This window comes from Scomber scombrus, chromosome 23, assembly GCF_963691925.1.
Source record: "Scomber scombrus chromosome 23, fScoSco1.1, whole genome shotgun sequence".
NCBI classification, from domain to species: Eukaryota; Metazoa; Chordata; class Actinopteri; order Scombriformes; family Scombridae; genus Scomber; species Scomber scombrus.
In genome coordinates, this window is record NC_084992.1 from 15,321,660 (window position 1) to 15,336,175 (window position 14,516).

Consider the following 14,516-nt stretch of genomic DNA (forward strand, 5'->3'; position numbering starts at 1 on the left):
GATATTTAATTATATCAACAGGAAAAGTCCTCAAGTCAGACATTGGGCCACATAAAATAGCCTTATTTCAGCAATTTAAAAACAAAATTTCATTATTAAACTCTCAGTTTAGTTTGAAGGTACTTTATTTGTCACACAGTGAAATTTAGTCTCTGCATTTAACCTCTCCCAAGGATTAATTGCAATTTTCAAGTAGTGAATTGCAATGAAAATGTTCTCAATTCACTTCACGTTAGTTGTATATGTGTAGGCTACCATTTAACAGATTCTAATGAACAGACATAAATAAACAACATTTACAAAACATCTGAGGCCCCTTTGTGAGGTGTAACTCTTTGGTTGAAAGAGACTTTTGCTGGTAATAAGTTAAGCATGTGAGAAAACAATTTAAGGATGAGTCAGCATTTCTGGTTAAAAACATTTATTATCCTGACATCTGAAAGTAGCCAATGAAAAACTGATGAACATGTTTTTGTCACTCAGCCAATGTTTGCAGGTCGGGTGGACCTGCTGTATTATTGGGTTTTTAAATCAGTACAACATTCTTAACAGATGCTTACTTTATCCCAGTTACAAGTGTTATAGACAGCATGGTTAATATTTGCCATTTAGCTCTGTTAATTCACATTTCTGAATAAAAGTGCTGTTCATTTTTTGTGATAAAATGTAAAAGAAAAAAGAAAAGAAAAGAAAAATCAATTATAATCATGGGTGGAAAAAACTATAAATATAAATCAAACATTGTTTTTCATCAATACTGATGTGTGTTACATTGAACTTAATTAGAAATTGAACACATTCATGTTAGTCCACACAACACATTAGCCCCATTGAACACATTGACCTATATTTTAGGGGTCCCAGGGTTCAATGAGGTCCAGTACAGTTTCTCTCCCTTTAAACCACCTTTAAACTCTTTAAATCAAGAGAACATTAATATTTCTAAAAAACACACATTTTCACTTAAAGCTACTTTTAGTAGACTAGTTTCAAAATACTCAACATGTCATATAAAATATAAGCATCCCGCCAACATAAATATTCAAAATATTTGTCAAGTGTCCAGGGATCTCACATTTGAAATAACGCTATTTAAACATTTATTTATCAAAAAACAACTTCATATCGGACACTCAAATCAGCTTATAAACTCTTCAGTCTTATGCTACATACATTTTAGCTTTAAGAGGTATCGCTTGTGCTAGTGTACTACTGACATGAAAAACACAGGTGAAACATTCAGAAGGATAAAGACGTGAACCATGTATTTCTCTTACCAATTTTCCTCTGGGGAGGGGGCGGAAACCCCCGTGTTAGGAAACCGGGTCACTACCTGTGCTTTTAGGTTCAGCTCTTCTCTTTCCTACTAAACTAAAACTTCTTCTCCCAACAGATATGGAGATTAATTATTCACAATACTGCACTGTTTTGCTTATTACAATGAGCACAATTAAGGCACGATTTAAACTAATTTTTAAAAAAACATCACAGTGATCATATATTTTGAGTGTAGCCTACTACATATACAACATTCTTGGAGAATGCATTCCAAAACTTCAAGGATAAGAATCCCAATGTATGCATGTAAAAGGGTTTGGTCCATCTCCATTCCACTACAGTGCTTCATGCTACCTGACCCTCTTTCACCTACACTTCACCATACTTCAGGTGAGAAAGACAGGACGAACAGTATCCTATGTTCAAATCAAAATAAAAGTTGTGGTCAACTCATTGTGGCAGGGCTTTTGCAAATGGCTCTGTGAAAACTTGCTGAAATTCTTGAACTGGGACGCTGAGATTGTCCTCAGAGGTAGTTGGAGGCACGACACCTCTGGTAGAGAAGGCATCTTCTGTTGTAAACATTTCTTCCAGGGGTAACTCTGAATTCCACCTTTGGCTTTCAGCATATTTGTAAGCGCATTCAAAGAGAAGAGGGAACTCCGAGATCACATCAATTCTTTCAAGGTACTTTAGCCTGCAAAGAGATAAAAATGTATTACCAACAAAATCCTGAAGAGCAATCATATTAAGCTTTATAACAAAAGACACTAAAGTAAGTTTAAAAAGAAAGTGAAGTAAGTAAGGGTTAGGGTTAAGGTTAGGGTTAGGGTTAGGGTTACTGATTAAACTGATGTGGCCATTTAGGTGATTTAGTTTATGTTGTGTTTTTGTTCAAAGAACAGATTCCCAATTTTCCATGCCTGTATTAAAACAACAGTCAGAAATACAGAAAGAGGTTTTCCTCTCTATAATCATTACTGCTGTTCATACTGGCTATTAAAAGATCTCTTTCAAATGTCTTTTCAGTATTACTGTAAAATGTAAGGCTTCAGCAGTCTGAGTTAGTCATATCAAGTGGATATCGTTTTTTCAGTAATCAGAAAAAATGTCCAAGAATCATTGTAATTTTTTTATTTTATTCCTTTAAAAGAAAAAAGTAAAAAGAAAGAAAGAATAGCAAGAGAGTCCGAAAATACTGGATGACCTTTGGTGTTTATAATGAATTTATTCTTACTATATTTTTAAAAATCAGGTTAACTTACCCGTGCTCATGGAGGTTTCGATTGAAGCGCAGTAATCCTAACACATTGTCAGGGTACTGGGGCTCTTTCTCCTTGTTCTTCTTCTTCTTGTTGTTCTTCTTGTCCTCCTCCTTCTTCTCCTCCTCCTTCTTCTTCTCTTCCTTCTCCTCCTCGTCACCCAGCCACTGGACCGGCACTCCTTTCTCCTCGAACTATAAAGCCAAATGATAGTTTAGATTATACTGCTGATAAAGCCAATTTACAAACTAATGGGATTCCTAACATCACCTTTTTTTTCCACTCTCTGAAGGATTCAGCCCCAGCAGGTGCTTCCAGTGAAGAAATGAATTCCAGGGAGGCTTCTCTAAACTTTTCCACCTCCTTCCTATTTCCAAACCTTCTCAAGTACTCTACTTTCCTGAAAAGAATTTGTACATTTAGGGTCTATGTTTTACTGAATAAAGTTTTTTGTCATTTAATGTTGATTGAAAAAAAGTGCAATAAAAATACTGTTGAACTATGTAAATAGAGAAAAATCAGCAAATTAAGGCAAAAGTATGATTTTTGTGTTGAATTAATCAGAATTTATTATAAAAGGATGAAAGAGATTTTACTTTGTCCGGGGCCAGAAGAGGGGATGGTTCAAGCATTCTTGCGCTCCGGGTCTGTTCTCTAGTTTTTTGTCAGTCATCTTCTCACTGAGATCATTTGCCAGCGCATGATTCAAACTGTTGTACTTCCTCTCATGAGTATTGTTCTGACATTGATGAGGATGTTGTCCTCTGGAGAGGATATCATCAAACAGCATCCCGACACGCTTAAGAGAGAGAAGAACAGTTTTATTATTGGAAGATTTTTCAGGTATCACTGATAAAAATGTATATAGCAGAAAGACTAACCTGTATATCTCTGCTCTGGTTGGATGGTCTGTTATCTTCTCCTGTCGAAGTCTCGTTGGGCTTCCAGTCTGTTGCTTCTGCACCGCCTGTGTAGAAGCTTTTTTGTTCACCAGATGACCGACGCCATAAGCCAAAACCAGCCAGTCTCACCCATCCGTTAACATCTGCAAGTTAAGAAGAGTACACCCAATGAAAATAAAAAGACATTTGACAAAATCAATTCAAACGTTTTTTTTTATACGTTCAGCATTTCAGTCTTACCGATCCAAAAATTCAGTGGACTGAGATCCCAGTGGAAAATTGGAGGATCTTGATAATGAAGCACTTTCAGAGCTTTGAGGATGAAGCGCTTGATTCGATACAGCTTGTCTTCTGGACAATCCTTGATGTATTCCTCCAGGGTGTACTCGAACAGTTGAAGACAAAGATACCGAAAGTTCTCATCCTCTACAGAGTCGATGTATCGTACAATGAATGAATGATCGAGGCCTGGGAGTCGCAGAATTTCTTCTTCATTCTCCAGTAATTGACAGTTATCCAGTTTAGACATTCTCTTAATAGCAACTTCAGTGCCGTCATCTCTCATCCCCAAGAAGATTTCAATGCCATCACTTCCCTTTGCAATGCAGAACTCTGGATCATTCAGGTAATAAATGCATCCAACCCGTGTTATTTGAGTTTCATCAGCATCAACAACCTTCTTTAACTCTTCCCTCCACCTCTTGCTGTTTTGACACCATCTACGTTTTGGAGGTGATGATTTAGAGGCATTGAACGGCTTGACATTTGAAAGTGATTCCATAACAGGAACTGTTGAAGCAGCAGTCTTAGCAGTGCAAGCTTCATTATTTGGGTTTTCTTGCTTTGCTGGCTTTTGCTTCTTTTTCATCTTCTTTTTTCCCATCTTTACATCTGTGGAAAGGGTTAGGGTTAGGGATACTAACACTACTGATGTTTGATTATCTTTCACTTGTGTGTTTGAGACATTTTTGAAGTATTACGTATTTTTAGGTATTATGTATAAGTAGTTCACCTACACTAAATATTATAGGGGCTGATATATCGGTCATGCTATAGATTTCCAATTTTATCATCTATGTCTCCCTATTACTGAGAGAGATAGAGAAACAGCCCAGTCTTGGTTTAATTCTAGTCAGCTTTATTGGAATTGCATTAAGTACAGCTACAAAATGCTCTATTAACAAAGCCCAGGTCAGATCAACATAATTGCTACACTAATCAGATCATTCCTGTCACTCAAGTGTTGAGTCAGTAGTCACAGCAAGATCATGACGTAATCATGTTTCTGCATTCAGTGCCAATAAATATAATAGCAAAAGTCTAAACCAAGTTCCTTTTCATGAACTCTGAATAGTTTCCCAACGGTTTTGTCCTTTCTACAGTAGGCAGTACATACCCCTCCCCCATTAAACTGTTGTAATATGGCGGGTTGCAAGAGTGTCGACTTCTTTGCCATATCCAAAATGCTTCACAAGTACAGCATTACAGTTCTTGTTCAGAGACTCTTAGACATAAAATAGCATTTTAAAATGTTGACCAATGCTCGTGTGATCAAATCTTAATCAGGTCAAGTTCAAAATCGACATATGAACGAGCATGCTGTTTCCTTCTGCACTCACTTGGAAGAGCGCCATCTTGCCTTCAAGCTGTGGCCATGTGCGTTTATATTTCCTCTTCGCCCAAATAAATAGTAAGCATTTACTTTGGGTTATTTGTGCAAAAATCTGAGTACATCTTACTACATCTTGCTATTAATGCCCAGTGAAGTTCCCCATGAAGGATAGGAACTGAAACTCAACTTCCGTAAGTTACAGCACGTGGATCCCATAAAAAAATGAAAATAAGGATTTAAGTAAATAGAAGCTATCATTTGTATCAAACCTGGAATATAAAAGTTAAATTACTTACTTAAGTCTTCTTTGAGTATTGAAAAAAGAGTATTCAGCACCCTTGTTTGCAACAAACAGCTGTAAGCCACCTGACGCTCTGCGGTGTCTCTTTGTGTTGATGATTTTCTTCTTGTCTCCTGCTCTTCAAGTCATAGTCAAATTAAATGTGGTTCCGCCTTCGAGTGGCACAACATTTCTCCTGACATGTTTGCGCTTGTCATTGTTGGATTGCCTGAAATACCTAATACAAATAACACCAACATATAATGCAGGGTGCAGCATTTACAGTATATTCTGTCCTCTACACCCTGCATACTATCATCTTGGTCAAAAGTAAAGCAAGGTGCCTGCTTGATAACCCCAAATTTGACTCTCACTCACCCTGAGTCCCCATTTGAATCCTACTTTATCCTTACTTTATGTACTGTGGCATGGTGGATGACAACATCATATTATGTGTATTGATAAGTTGTCTTTATGTTGGGGGGAGTGTCACTTTCCAGAACTGAAGAAGAGGATTATTATTGTTCTGTCACAAGAACGGGCCAAATAATGGCCTCCTTTGAGAGATAAATGAATATTACTACTGTGATACTTGTATGTTTTGTGTGGCTAACTAATAGTTTGGGAAAATAAAGCTTTATGAGTCTAGTGTCCTTTTTATTTGACATTTGATTGCTAATGACCCAATAACCCATAACCCAAATACAGACATGATAAAACTCAATATGAGTCACAGCCAGAGGGAGGCACTGTATGCACATCAGAGCACAGAAGCTCAGCGCTCATAAGGAAACATACTGTACATAAGTGGACCATACAGGAGCAACCACACCTGTTTCATCTGCAGTTTCACCAAATGAGAGCCAAACAGAACTAGTGATACAATCTGTAATTGTTTGGGGTATAAAACCATTACCGAGGTTAGTATTAAACAGACTGCAATATCTGAAATGGTGGTCCCTCTGACAGTCTGAGAGGTCGTGAGGAGAGCTCATAGGACATGAAACTAAGAAACTAAATGGATTCCAAACATTTCTTGAATTTATTTGTGACATGAAACTACACAAGAATTGATATTTATCATTTCATTACATCCATTCTAATGTATTTTCCTTTCCGTTTGATAATACATCTATCTAATGTGTAGTAGAATAAACTATATTTCTGCATCATGTAAAATAATTAAGCACAACTGTTAAATAGCATACATTTTGCTACAATAAAAAACAAATCGATATCAGTAGTCAAATATAATCAAAAGTAGTAAAGGCAAAATATCATAAGAAGAAGTTATCTTCCATTAATTTCAGGGTTTTACATTGTTGATACATCAGCCTTGTGAGGTTTAAACTGCAAAATAACTGGAAACCAAAGCCATCCCAAATTGTAGCAAAATAGTGCAGTACAATGAGTAAAATAAGAGTAATGAGTAAAATAATAAAGTATAAAATCTGACAAAATAGAAATACACAAGTTTTAAAAAGTCCTTCACAATTGTACATGAAAGTATTTAAGTTTTTTCTAATGGACGACTTACTCTTACCTTTGGGAAATGGTGACTATTTACAATACATAATACAAAAGCTCAGTGAACATTCCTAGTATAGCAATAATGATCCATAAACGTCATGTAGCTTTGCTTTGGGACATGCTACTAACTACTAAAATACAATTTCAGCTTAACTTCAAGTCACTGACCTGAGACTCCTGAACTGGGAAACTAACATGCTCATCAGGGTTTACAGACAGTGTTTCAAATCTGGTAGAGATGTCTTCTCTTCGAAACATCTCCTTCAGAGGGGTCTCTGAATTCCAACCTTGGATCTTTGCAAACTTGTAAACACATCCAAAGAGATCGGGAAAAATCTCCATCAGGTCAATTGTGGCTGCATCTTTGACACTGCAAATGGAAAACAACAATTTTACAGTTTCGTTTTACAGTTTTCGGAAATGTTATATTATTATTATAATTATAATATGCACATTATTCTAAAAATTCACAGTGCCGGTCAAGTTTGGGCACACCCTCTCATTCATAGGTGTCCAAACTATTGACCAGTACTGTAAATGTCTTGGAGAATTGAAAAAAGGATGTTGTAGTTATATTGAATACTTCTAAACCTAGTCTTGCAATACCAGCCAATGTGAGATCTCTGCCTACTGGAATCTGGGGATTTCTAAATGTACGGTAGCTGCTTGAATAGCGGAGAAAACAGCCACTAACAGACCTGCGCTCCTTTAATTTTGTTCTACATTCTCCTCTGTAGTGAACTGCATGCCATTGCCCAAATATGAAGGGTCGTCCATAAGGTGTTGGATTGCTTCTGGGTTTTTCCCAACTCTTTAATTGTTTCCACCCAGTTTTAACAATGAAACCTGGGGGATTGCCCTCAGTCTCTATGAGTGAAGCGTTTATAGACCTGTGAGTCTGTTGTTCCTTAAATCTCACCTCTTCTGTAACATTTAAGGCCCTGTATCATTTATAAAATTCATTTTCTCCATTCAACCTTTGAGTTTCACTTACTAATGCTCATGTAGATTGCGTATGAAGCGCAGTAATCCCAACATGTTTTCAGTGTAGGGTTTTTTCTTGGAATCCATCTTCTGGACCAACTCTGGTGGAAACTGCAGTATCAAAAATAATTAATAATGACGTTGAGTTAACTCTCCTGTTTTTCTCCGATCAATTTTGATGTGGGAGGACAATAGGTGTGATTATGTGCTGCCATTAAGTCATGATACTGTTTTGAAATGGTTATAAAACAGTATCATGACTAATCTTTGACATATACCAGTCAGTGATAATCCATCAACAAATTATCAGATTTTCTTCTGATCTTAAATTTAGTTAAAATATTTAATATTTTCTGTTTTTTTTATCTTAAAAATGCAACATAATTTAATTTAAATGAGGCCTATTGACCATAAATTCCAAAACATTGTGTAAAACCTGTGGTTATAAGTTGGAATAAAGTGGACTAAAAGGGTCTAACACATAATTTAAACCTTATGCTTTATAAACAGTCACACCAGAACGGGTCATTTTGACCCAGGAGGAACCCAAGTAATTTAGAAGTTAAAGGTTTTCATGTTGGAGTCACCTTAGTTTTCCACAGTTTGAAGGATCCATCCCCAGCACATTTTTCCAGGCAACAAATCGTTTCCTGGTCAGCATTTCGATAGTTTGCCGTCTCATCTCTGTTACCAATCCTTCTTAGGTATTCTACTCTCCTGAAAAAAGTTGTACTTTAGGCTACATAAATTCAACAGAAGTGCAGAACACATGCTAAAAATATTCTAAAATAACACTGAATAACACTGATTAAATATGGTATCAGAGATGGAAACTAGCCATTCACTAAATAGTCCCCCCATCACAACAGTTACTATTATTAATTATTTAATTCTACTGTAAAAGTTGAACACACTGTTTTAAAATACAAATGAAACAACATCTAACTCTTTGCCTGGAACATGTAGATTAGGCTAATATAGATAGGCCAGTCTGTTAGCATTATACCTTGAACAAAATACAGCCATCAAATATACATTTAAGACCCTTTTACATGGTTCTCATTTTAAAATGAGTCAGCTTGAAAAAGAGATTTCAAGAAACTCACAAATCAGTTATAGTGAAAGTACAGGGTTTGAACTCTATTGTTTTAGTCATAGTAGCAGCATGGCATTAGGGATGGCATTGTTCACTTTGGCCCAGAGTCAAGTATCTCAACAACTGCCTGATAGATTGCAGGACATTTTGTGAAGATGTTATGGTCTTCACAAAGAAAGGTCTTAACAGTATTGGGAGGGTTGCCATGAAATTTGGTACAGCTATCCATGGCGTCCTGAGGATGAATTCAAATGTTGTGGCATTAGAGGGAAAGTCACTCATATACTGACTGATATATTTTATCCCTCTATGACATAGAGCTTGGTTGTTGTAAAAAAGCTATTAAAAACTCAATAAGTCACAGCGTTGCTATAGTTAGCATGTTTGTTTGAAAGAGTGTGACTATTAATGTTTGTTTTGAAACTGCTCTCAAAGACTATTAACTGCAATCAATTATATTTTTCAGAGAGCATTTCCTGTAATGCATCTTTGTATCTGATGTACAAAGGAATGCTTCGCATAACAGAGCAAGACACAATGAAAGCCTTTTAAGTGAGACAGTCCAAAAGTGTGCTCTGTTATCTGTTGTTCTACCTCAAAGATGATAAAGACATGCAGAAGACAGAATAACTGAAGAGAGACCGGAGAGTAAGTAGGATTTTCACCCCTCCTTTGAGCATGGCTATTAACAACAGGTATACACAAATTCCAACATAAACAAATGTCAATCGTTAGTAGTGCTAAATGGAAAGTCAGAAGATCACCAAAGTAATTGGGATACATTAATCCAGAGTGAAATATTTCAACATTTACTGTATGGATATTGGCGCAGCAAATTCCTAGACAATGTTGTAGACCAACTAAATAAGTGTCAATGCCATCCCATGGAAAATTGAAGATAAGTTGACAAGATGTTAAATTGGAATAAAAAAAAAAAATGTCTTCCTCACCTTTCACTGGTCCAGAATAAAGGATGACTTAAGCATTCCTCCACTTTAGGTCTCATCTTTGGTTCTTCATTGATCATCCCTTCGATGAGATCCTTTGCCACTACATCTTGAACATGGTCCAAATTGTACTTCCCACGGTGAATGTTAAACTCACACTCATAGGATAGGTCACCGAATGGATGGTGTCCTCCAGAGAGGATGTAATAAATCAGCATCCCTGCCACCTTAAGAATGAACAGAACATTTTAATCATTCATTTGTTTTCCACACAGCTTATCCTACAGAGGGGTGCGGGGGCTGGAGCCAATACAAGCTGTCATTGGAAAATTACATTTTTGTAGAAGAAAAAACTGACCTGTATGTCCGTGTTTGACTTGTATGGTATGTCACCTTCTTCTACTAAAGTCTCTTTGGCCATCCAGCATTTAGTTCCTGCACTGCCTGTACGCAAAGTTGTTTGTCCTTTGAGTAACCGTCTGCTTATGCCAAAGTCAGCTAGTCTTGCCCTCCCATTAACATCTGCAGGGCAATTCAAATAAACAAAATAAGCAAACCAAATTATGTATGGTTATCATAAATTCAAATGCTGTATCCTTTTTTCTCAATTTCAGATAGTGAATTTCATTCAGTACATTTCAAGTTGTCTTACCAATCAAAACATTCTGTGGTTTGAGATCCCGGTGGAGAATTGGAGGATTTTTACAATGAAGAACCCTTAAACTGTTGATGACCTGATAGACCAGTTTCTTTATCAGCAGACTGCTATCATTTTTTTTGATATATTCTTCCACAGTGTATTCACAAAGTTGTAGACCAAGATATCCAAAGTTCTCATCCTCCGCAGCGTCAATGTATCGTACAATAGATGGATGATCTAGCTCTGGAAGTCGAAGAATTCCTTCCTCATTCTTCAACACTTGATAGTTGCATTTAGACATTCTCTTAATAGCTACTTCAGTGCCATCATCTCTCAGCCCCAAGAAGACTTCAGTACCATCACTTCCCTTTGCAATGCGGAATTCTGCATCATTCACATAAATGATACTTTTAATTCTGCTGACTTTACTTTCATCAGTGTTAACCAGCTTCTCTAATTTTTCCTTCCATCTCTTGCTGGTTTGTAGCCATTCGCGTGTTGTTGATGGATTAATGCTGTTGAACGGCTTAACATTTGAGGTTGATTCCACAACAGAAACTCTTGTTGGATCAGTGGCAGGAGTGCAAACTTCATCATTTGTGTCTTCTTGCTTTTTCTTCTTTTTCTTCTTCTTTTTCTTCTTCTTGCTGGGTTCAGTTGACTGTGTACAGTCTTCATGTTCTGAGTTTGGTTTACTGAAACGATCTTTCAATCGTTTGAGTGCTTCTTTCAGCTTATCATTCATTTTCATGTTTGCAGATGCAAGTATGTCTTTAGGCACTGAAGTTATACCCACTGATGTGAAGATTTTAGGCGCGTGTTTAACCGAAAGCAAGTTTGCAAATACACCATATGTGTAAACTCTCACTTCAGAGGAGTTGTGGTCCTTTCCAAAAGAAGCAAGAGTTTTGCATAGTTTTTCAATAAAGTTAGGATCCCAGCCATTAGTGCCCTTTGTTTTCTGTGTTATCACAAATAATGCATGCAGAACAGCTTCCCATGTATCAGGTCTCTCCCTAGCGGAAAGCTTTTCCAGTCCTCATTTGGTATCTCTTCCATTGTACAGAACATTGAATGTAAACTATTAATTGCGTGAATTACATGTTCCTGGGCAATCTTTGGAAAGCGACTGACTGCACCTGTAATGTAGGACTTCAGATTTCCATTGTACTTCAACCATGTAATGCATTCCTGGCTGTATTTTTCTTTGTCAGGCCCAGTAAGATTAAAGAGGATTTCAATAATGGTCATATGGTTCTGAGGATCCTCACGCAGCATATGACTGTCAAAAGTTTTGAACACTTCTTCAGGTGGTCTCTCACGCACAGCAACTTCCACATCCAAAAAATATTTGATTTTGGAGCATAATCCATCTCCTTTTGATGCAAGGTTGTTAATCATCTGTTGCATTTTCTTGTTGTGAATCATATGCTCAGGATGAGTTACAGGTAACAATGTTACCAGTGCGCCAGCAGAGATTAGATCTTTTGAGACGTCCTCCATGCCATGAATGGCTGCGGTTTGCAGTGGTGTGAATCCCTGTATATTCCATACATTTAGATCAGCATTAGCTTCAAGCAGTTTCCTCTGAAGTGCAACTGGAGCTTTGGATATTGAGACATAATGCAAAGGTGTCCAGCAATTTTGGGAGACGTTATTTGGGTTGGCACCCTGATGGAGAAGGAAAGTACAAATAGCCTCGTTGTGTTTCACAACAGCAGCAATCAGTGGAGTTATATAATCCTTCCACTTCCTGCATGGGTAGACAGCATCAATGTCATTGTCCTTTAGTAATTTTTTAAGTTTCTTGAGGTTGTTGTTAAATATACACAGTATCACAGGATGTGTTTGTCCTGGGGGGACTGTGGTCACTTGTAACTGTAACATCACTGCATGATGATATTTATATCTAGGCTTCAGAGTAACTGTGAAAAAAAACAAAAACAAAATTCTGATATTACTGTTACAACATTTGATTGAGCATTTTAAACTTTAAACAAGCATCCAAAAAATAGATTTAAGACTGAAGGTTCTTCATGTGTATTTTATTTTATTTTTCCAAATGTTTAAAGTTTTGAAAAGGGGAAACGAAATTCCATTTACCATCGTTGTATTTAGATAGATACAGTTTAATGGTGTGTGTGCTTGTCACAAACAGTTCAGTACAGGAGGTTTGGTTTGTGGCTTTGCTCAGTTTGATTATGCTGCATGAGTCAAACAATTATTGTCAAAATAGTTTAATAATCCACTTATTCTGATATGCCGAACAGTTATTCTTGAGCACGAGTCCCACTGGGAACATTTTGGCAGCGGATAGCTTAGCTGTAGTATGCTCATGTATGTATTTTCCCCCCACCAACATTCCCCTACTATTAAGACTGAAGCATCCGTGTGTAAGAAGAATGTACTGTTGTAGCTGCTGCAGGTGGAGCTACTTTGAATTAATACTCTTATTCCACAGCAGCAAAACTAAACTGTCATTAATAGTTATGACCAATGAACCATTGCTGGATATTTACATTTTTCTAAATAAAAGACCAGAACCGTGAACCCAAAACTGGGGTACAACTGAACCATACATTTTGTATACCATTACACCTCAAATACACAGATGGATGTGTTAAAACCTAGGCACCCTAATCAGAAACCATCTACTTGGCTACACACAGTTTTGTACTGTATATTTATCACAAGGACTGTGACTCACTCAGTTAAGTACAAACATGTATGCAAAATCATTTCACTATATCATTTTACTACTGTCCCACATTTAATGTAATGCAAGTCTAAAAAAGTTGAGTGGTCATTTAATTTGGACACAAAACACAGTTCAGAGTGAACAATACTTGTAAATCAGAGAATTGCTAATGCTACTGATTTGATGTTTTTAGATATAACTTGTAAATATGTACATAAGTGTGCCACGCCTTGCCCTCACTTACTGTTTAGACTTTGAACTTCCTCCTTTAGGCCGGCAAACAGGATTCAATTTTCAACGTGCAGAGCTGTGAAATGATGATAAGTAATTGTTGGTCTCATTTAACAAAATTAAAACTTGTGTTTTTTTAATTAAAAGTTTATCGAAACATGCTTATGATGATGTAAAGTAACCATAACAATTAAAAATGAATAACAGTGACTTTAGACTTGCATGAGTATGCTTGTATTAAGAAAGTACTGACAGATTAGATGTTGTAAGAATGTGGGAAAATGTACTTACAATGTCGAAGTGTCGAAGTGTTCTCTGTTTGTCAATGATACTGTCTCTCTGACTGTCTCTCTCATTCATCACAACTTCCTGCCATAAAGAAATGAAACTGTCGCTGATTATATAAAGTCAATGTTCTTCCTCCCTCTGTCTCTTTCCCCGCCCATTTACAGCATTACATCCTGTGCTTACAAGTTGAAGGACAGGTTTGATGCATTGTTGCTTGACTGATGATGATGATGATAAATAAACAAGCCAGTATGTAACTAATTATAATTACTCTGTTATGGGCAGTGGTGAATATTGATATTTGGTCTAAAATTCATGGATACTTAATGTGAACCATGTCTGTATATTAACAGGTAATGGTTGGAGTGTTTGGTGAGTGTGGGTTTACTTGGAGTAAAAATGTAAGGAGACATTCTTAAATTACTGAAGACAATGCAAATAATAAAGTAAGCACTGGGTAAGCATGCAATGCTGCTAGGCAGCACTTCTTCAAAACAAGTTTAAATATTTTTCCATTCTTTGTGCCATCTAGAAATAATTAACCAATACCTTTATTCCCTAACACTGCCACTAGAAGCTGATGACAGATAGGAAAATATGTTCACCACTGATAATGGGTCAAAGTCCTTAGTTGTATAGTGCTGCTGTAGTATGATCCATTTAAAGCAGGCTGTTACATTCAGATAGAACTGTCAGTCAAACCAACTCAGCCAGTGAGCATGTACAATGTGGATGAACCATACTGATTGGAGTTTTGGATAAGGATAT

General features: G+C 36.8%; 1 protein-coding gene across 1 annotated transcript; it reads right to left on the reverse strand.

Moving 5' to 3' along the window:
* Positions 1 to 3,132: 3,132 nt before the first annotated feature.
* LOC134005551 (uncharacterized) lies at positions 3,133 to 11,282 on the reverse strand. The gene is made up of 9 exons (XM_062444474.1): positions 10,544 to 11,282; positions 10,250 to 10,413; positions 9,895 to 10,118; positions 8,436 to 8,565; positions 7,859 to 7,959; positions 7,033 to 7,234; positions 3,683 to 4,037; positions 3,422 to 3,585; positions 3,133 to 3,339 (listed from the first exon to the last, which is right to left on the reverse strand). The coding sequence occupies exons 1-9, from the start codon at positions 11,280 to 11,282 to the stop codon at positions 3,133 to 3,135; spliced, it is 2,286 nt and encodes a 761-aa protein (XP_062300458.1).
* Positions 11,283 to 14,516: the final 3,234 nt, after the last annotated feature.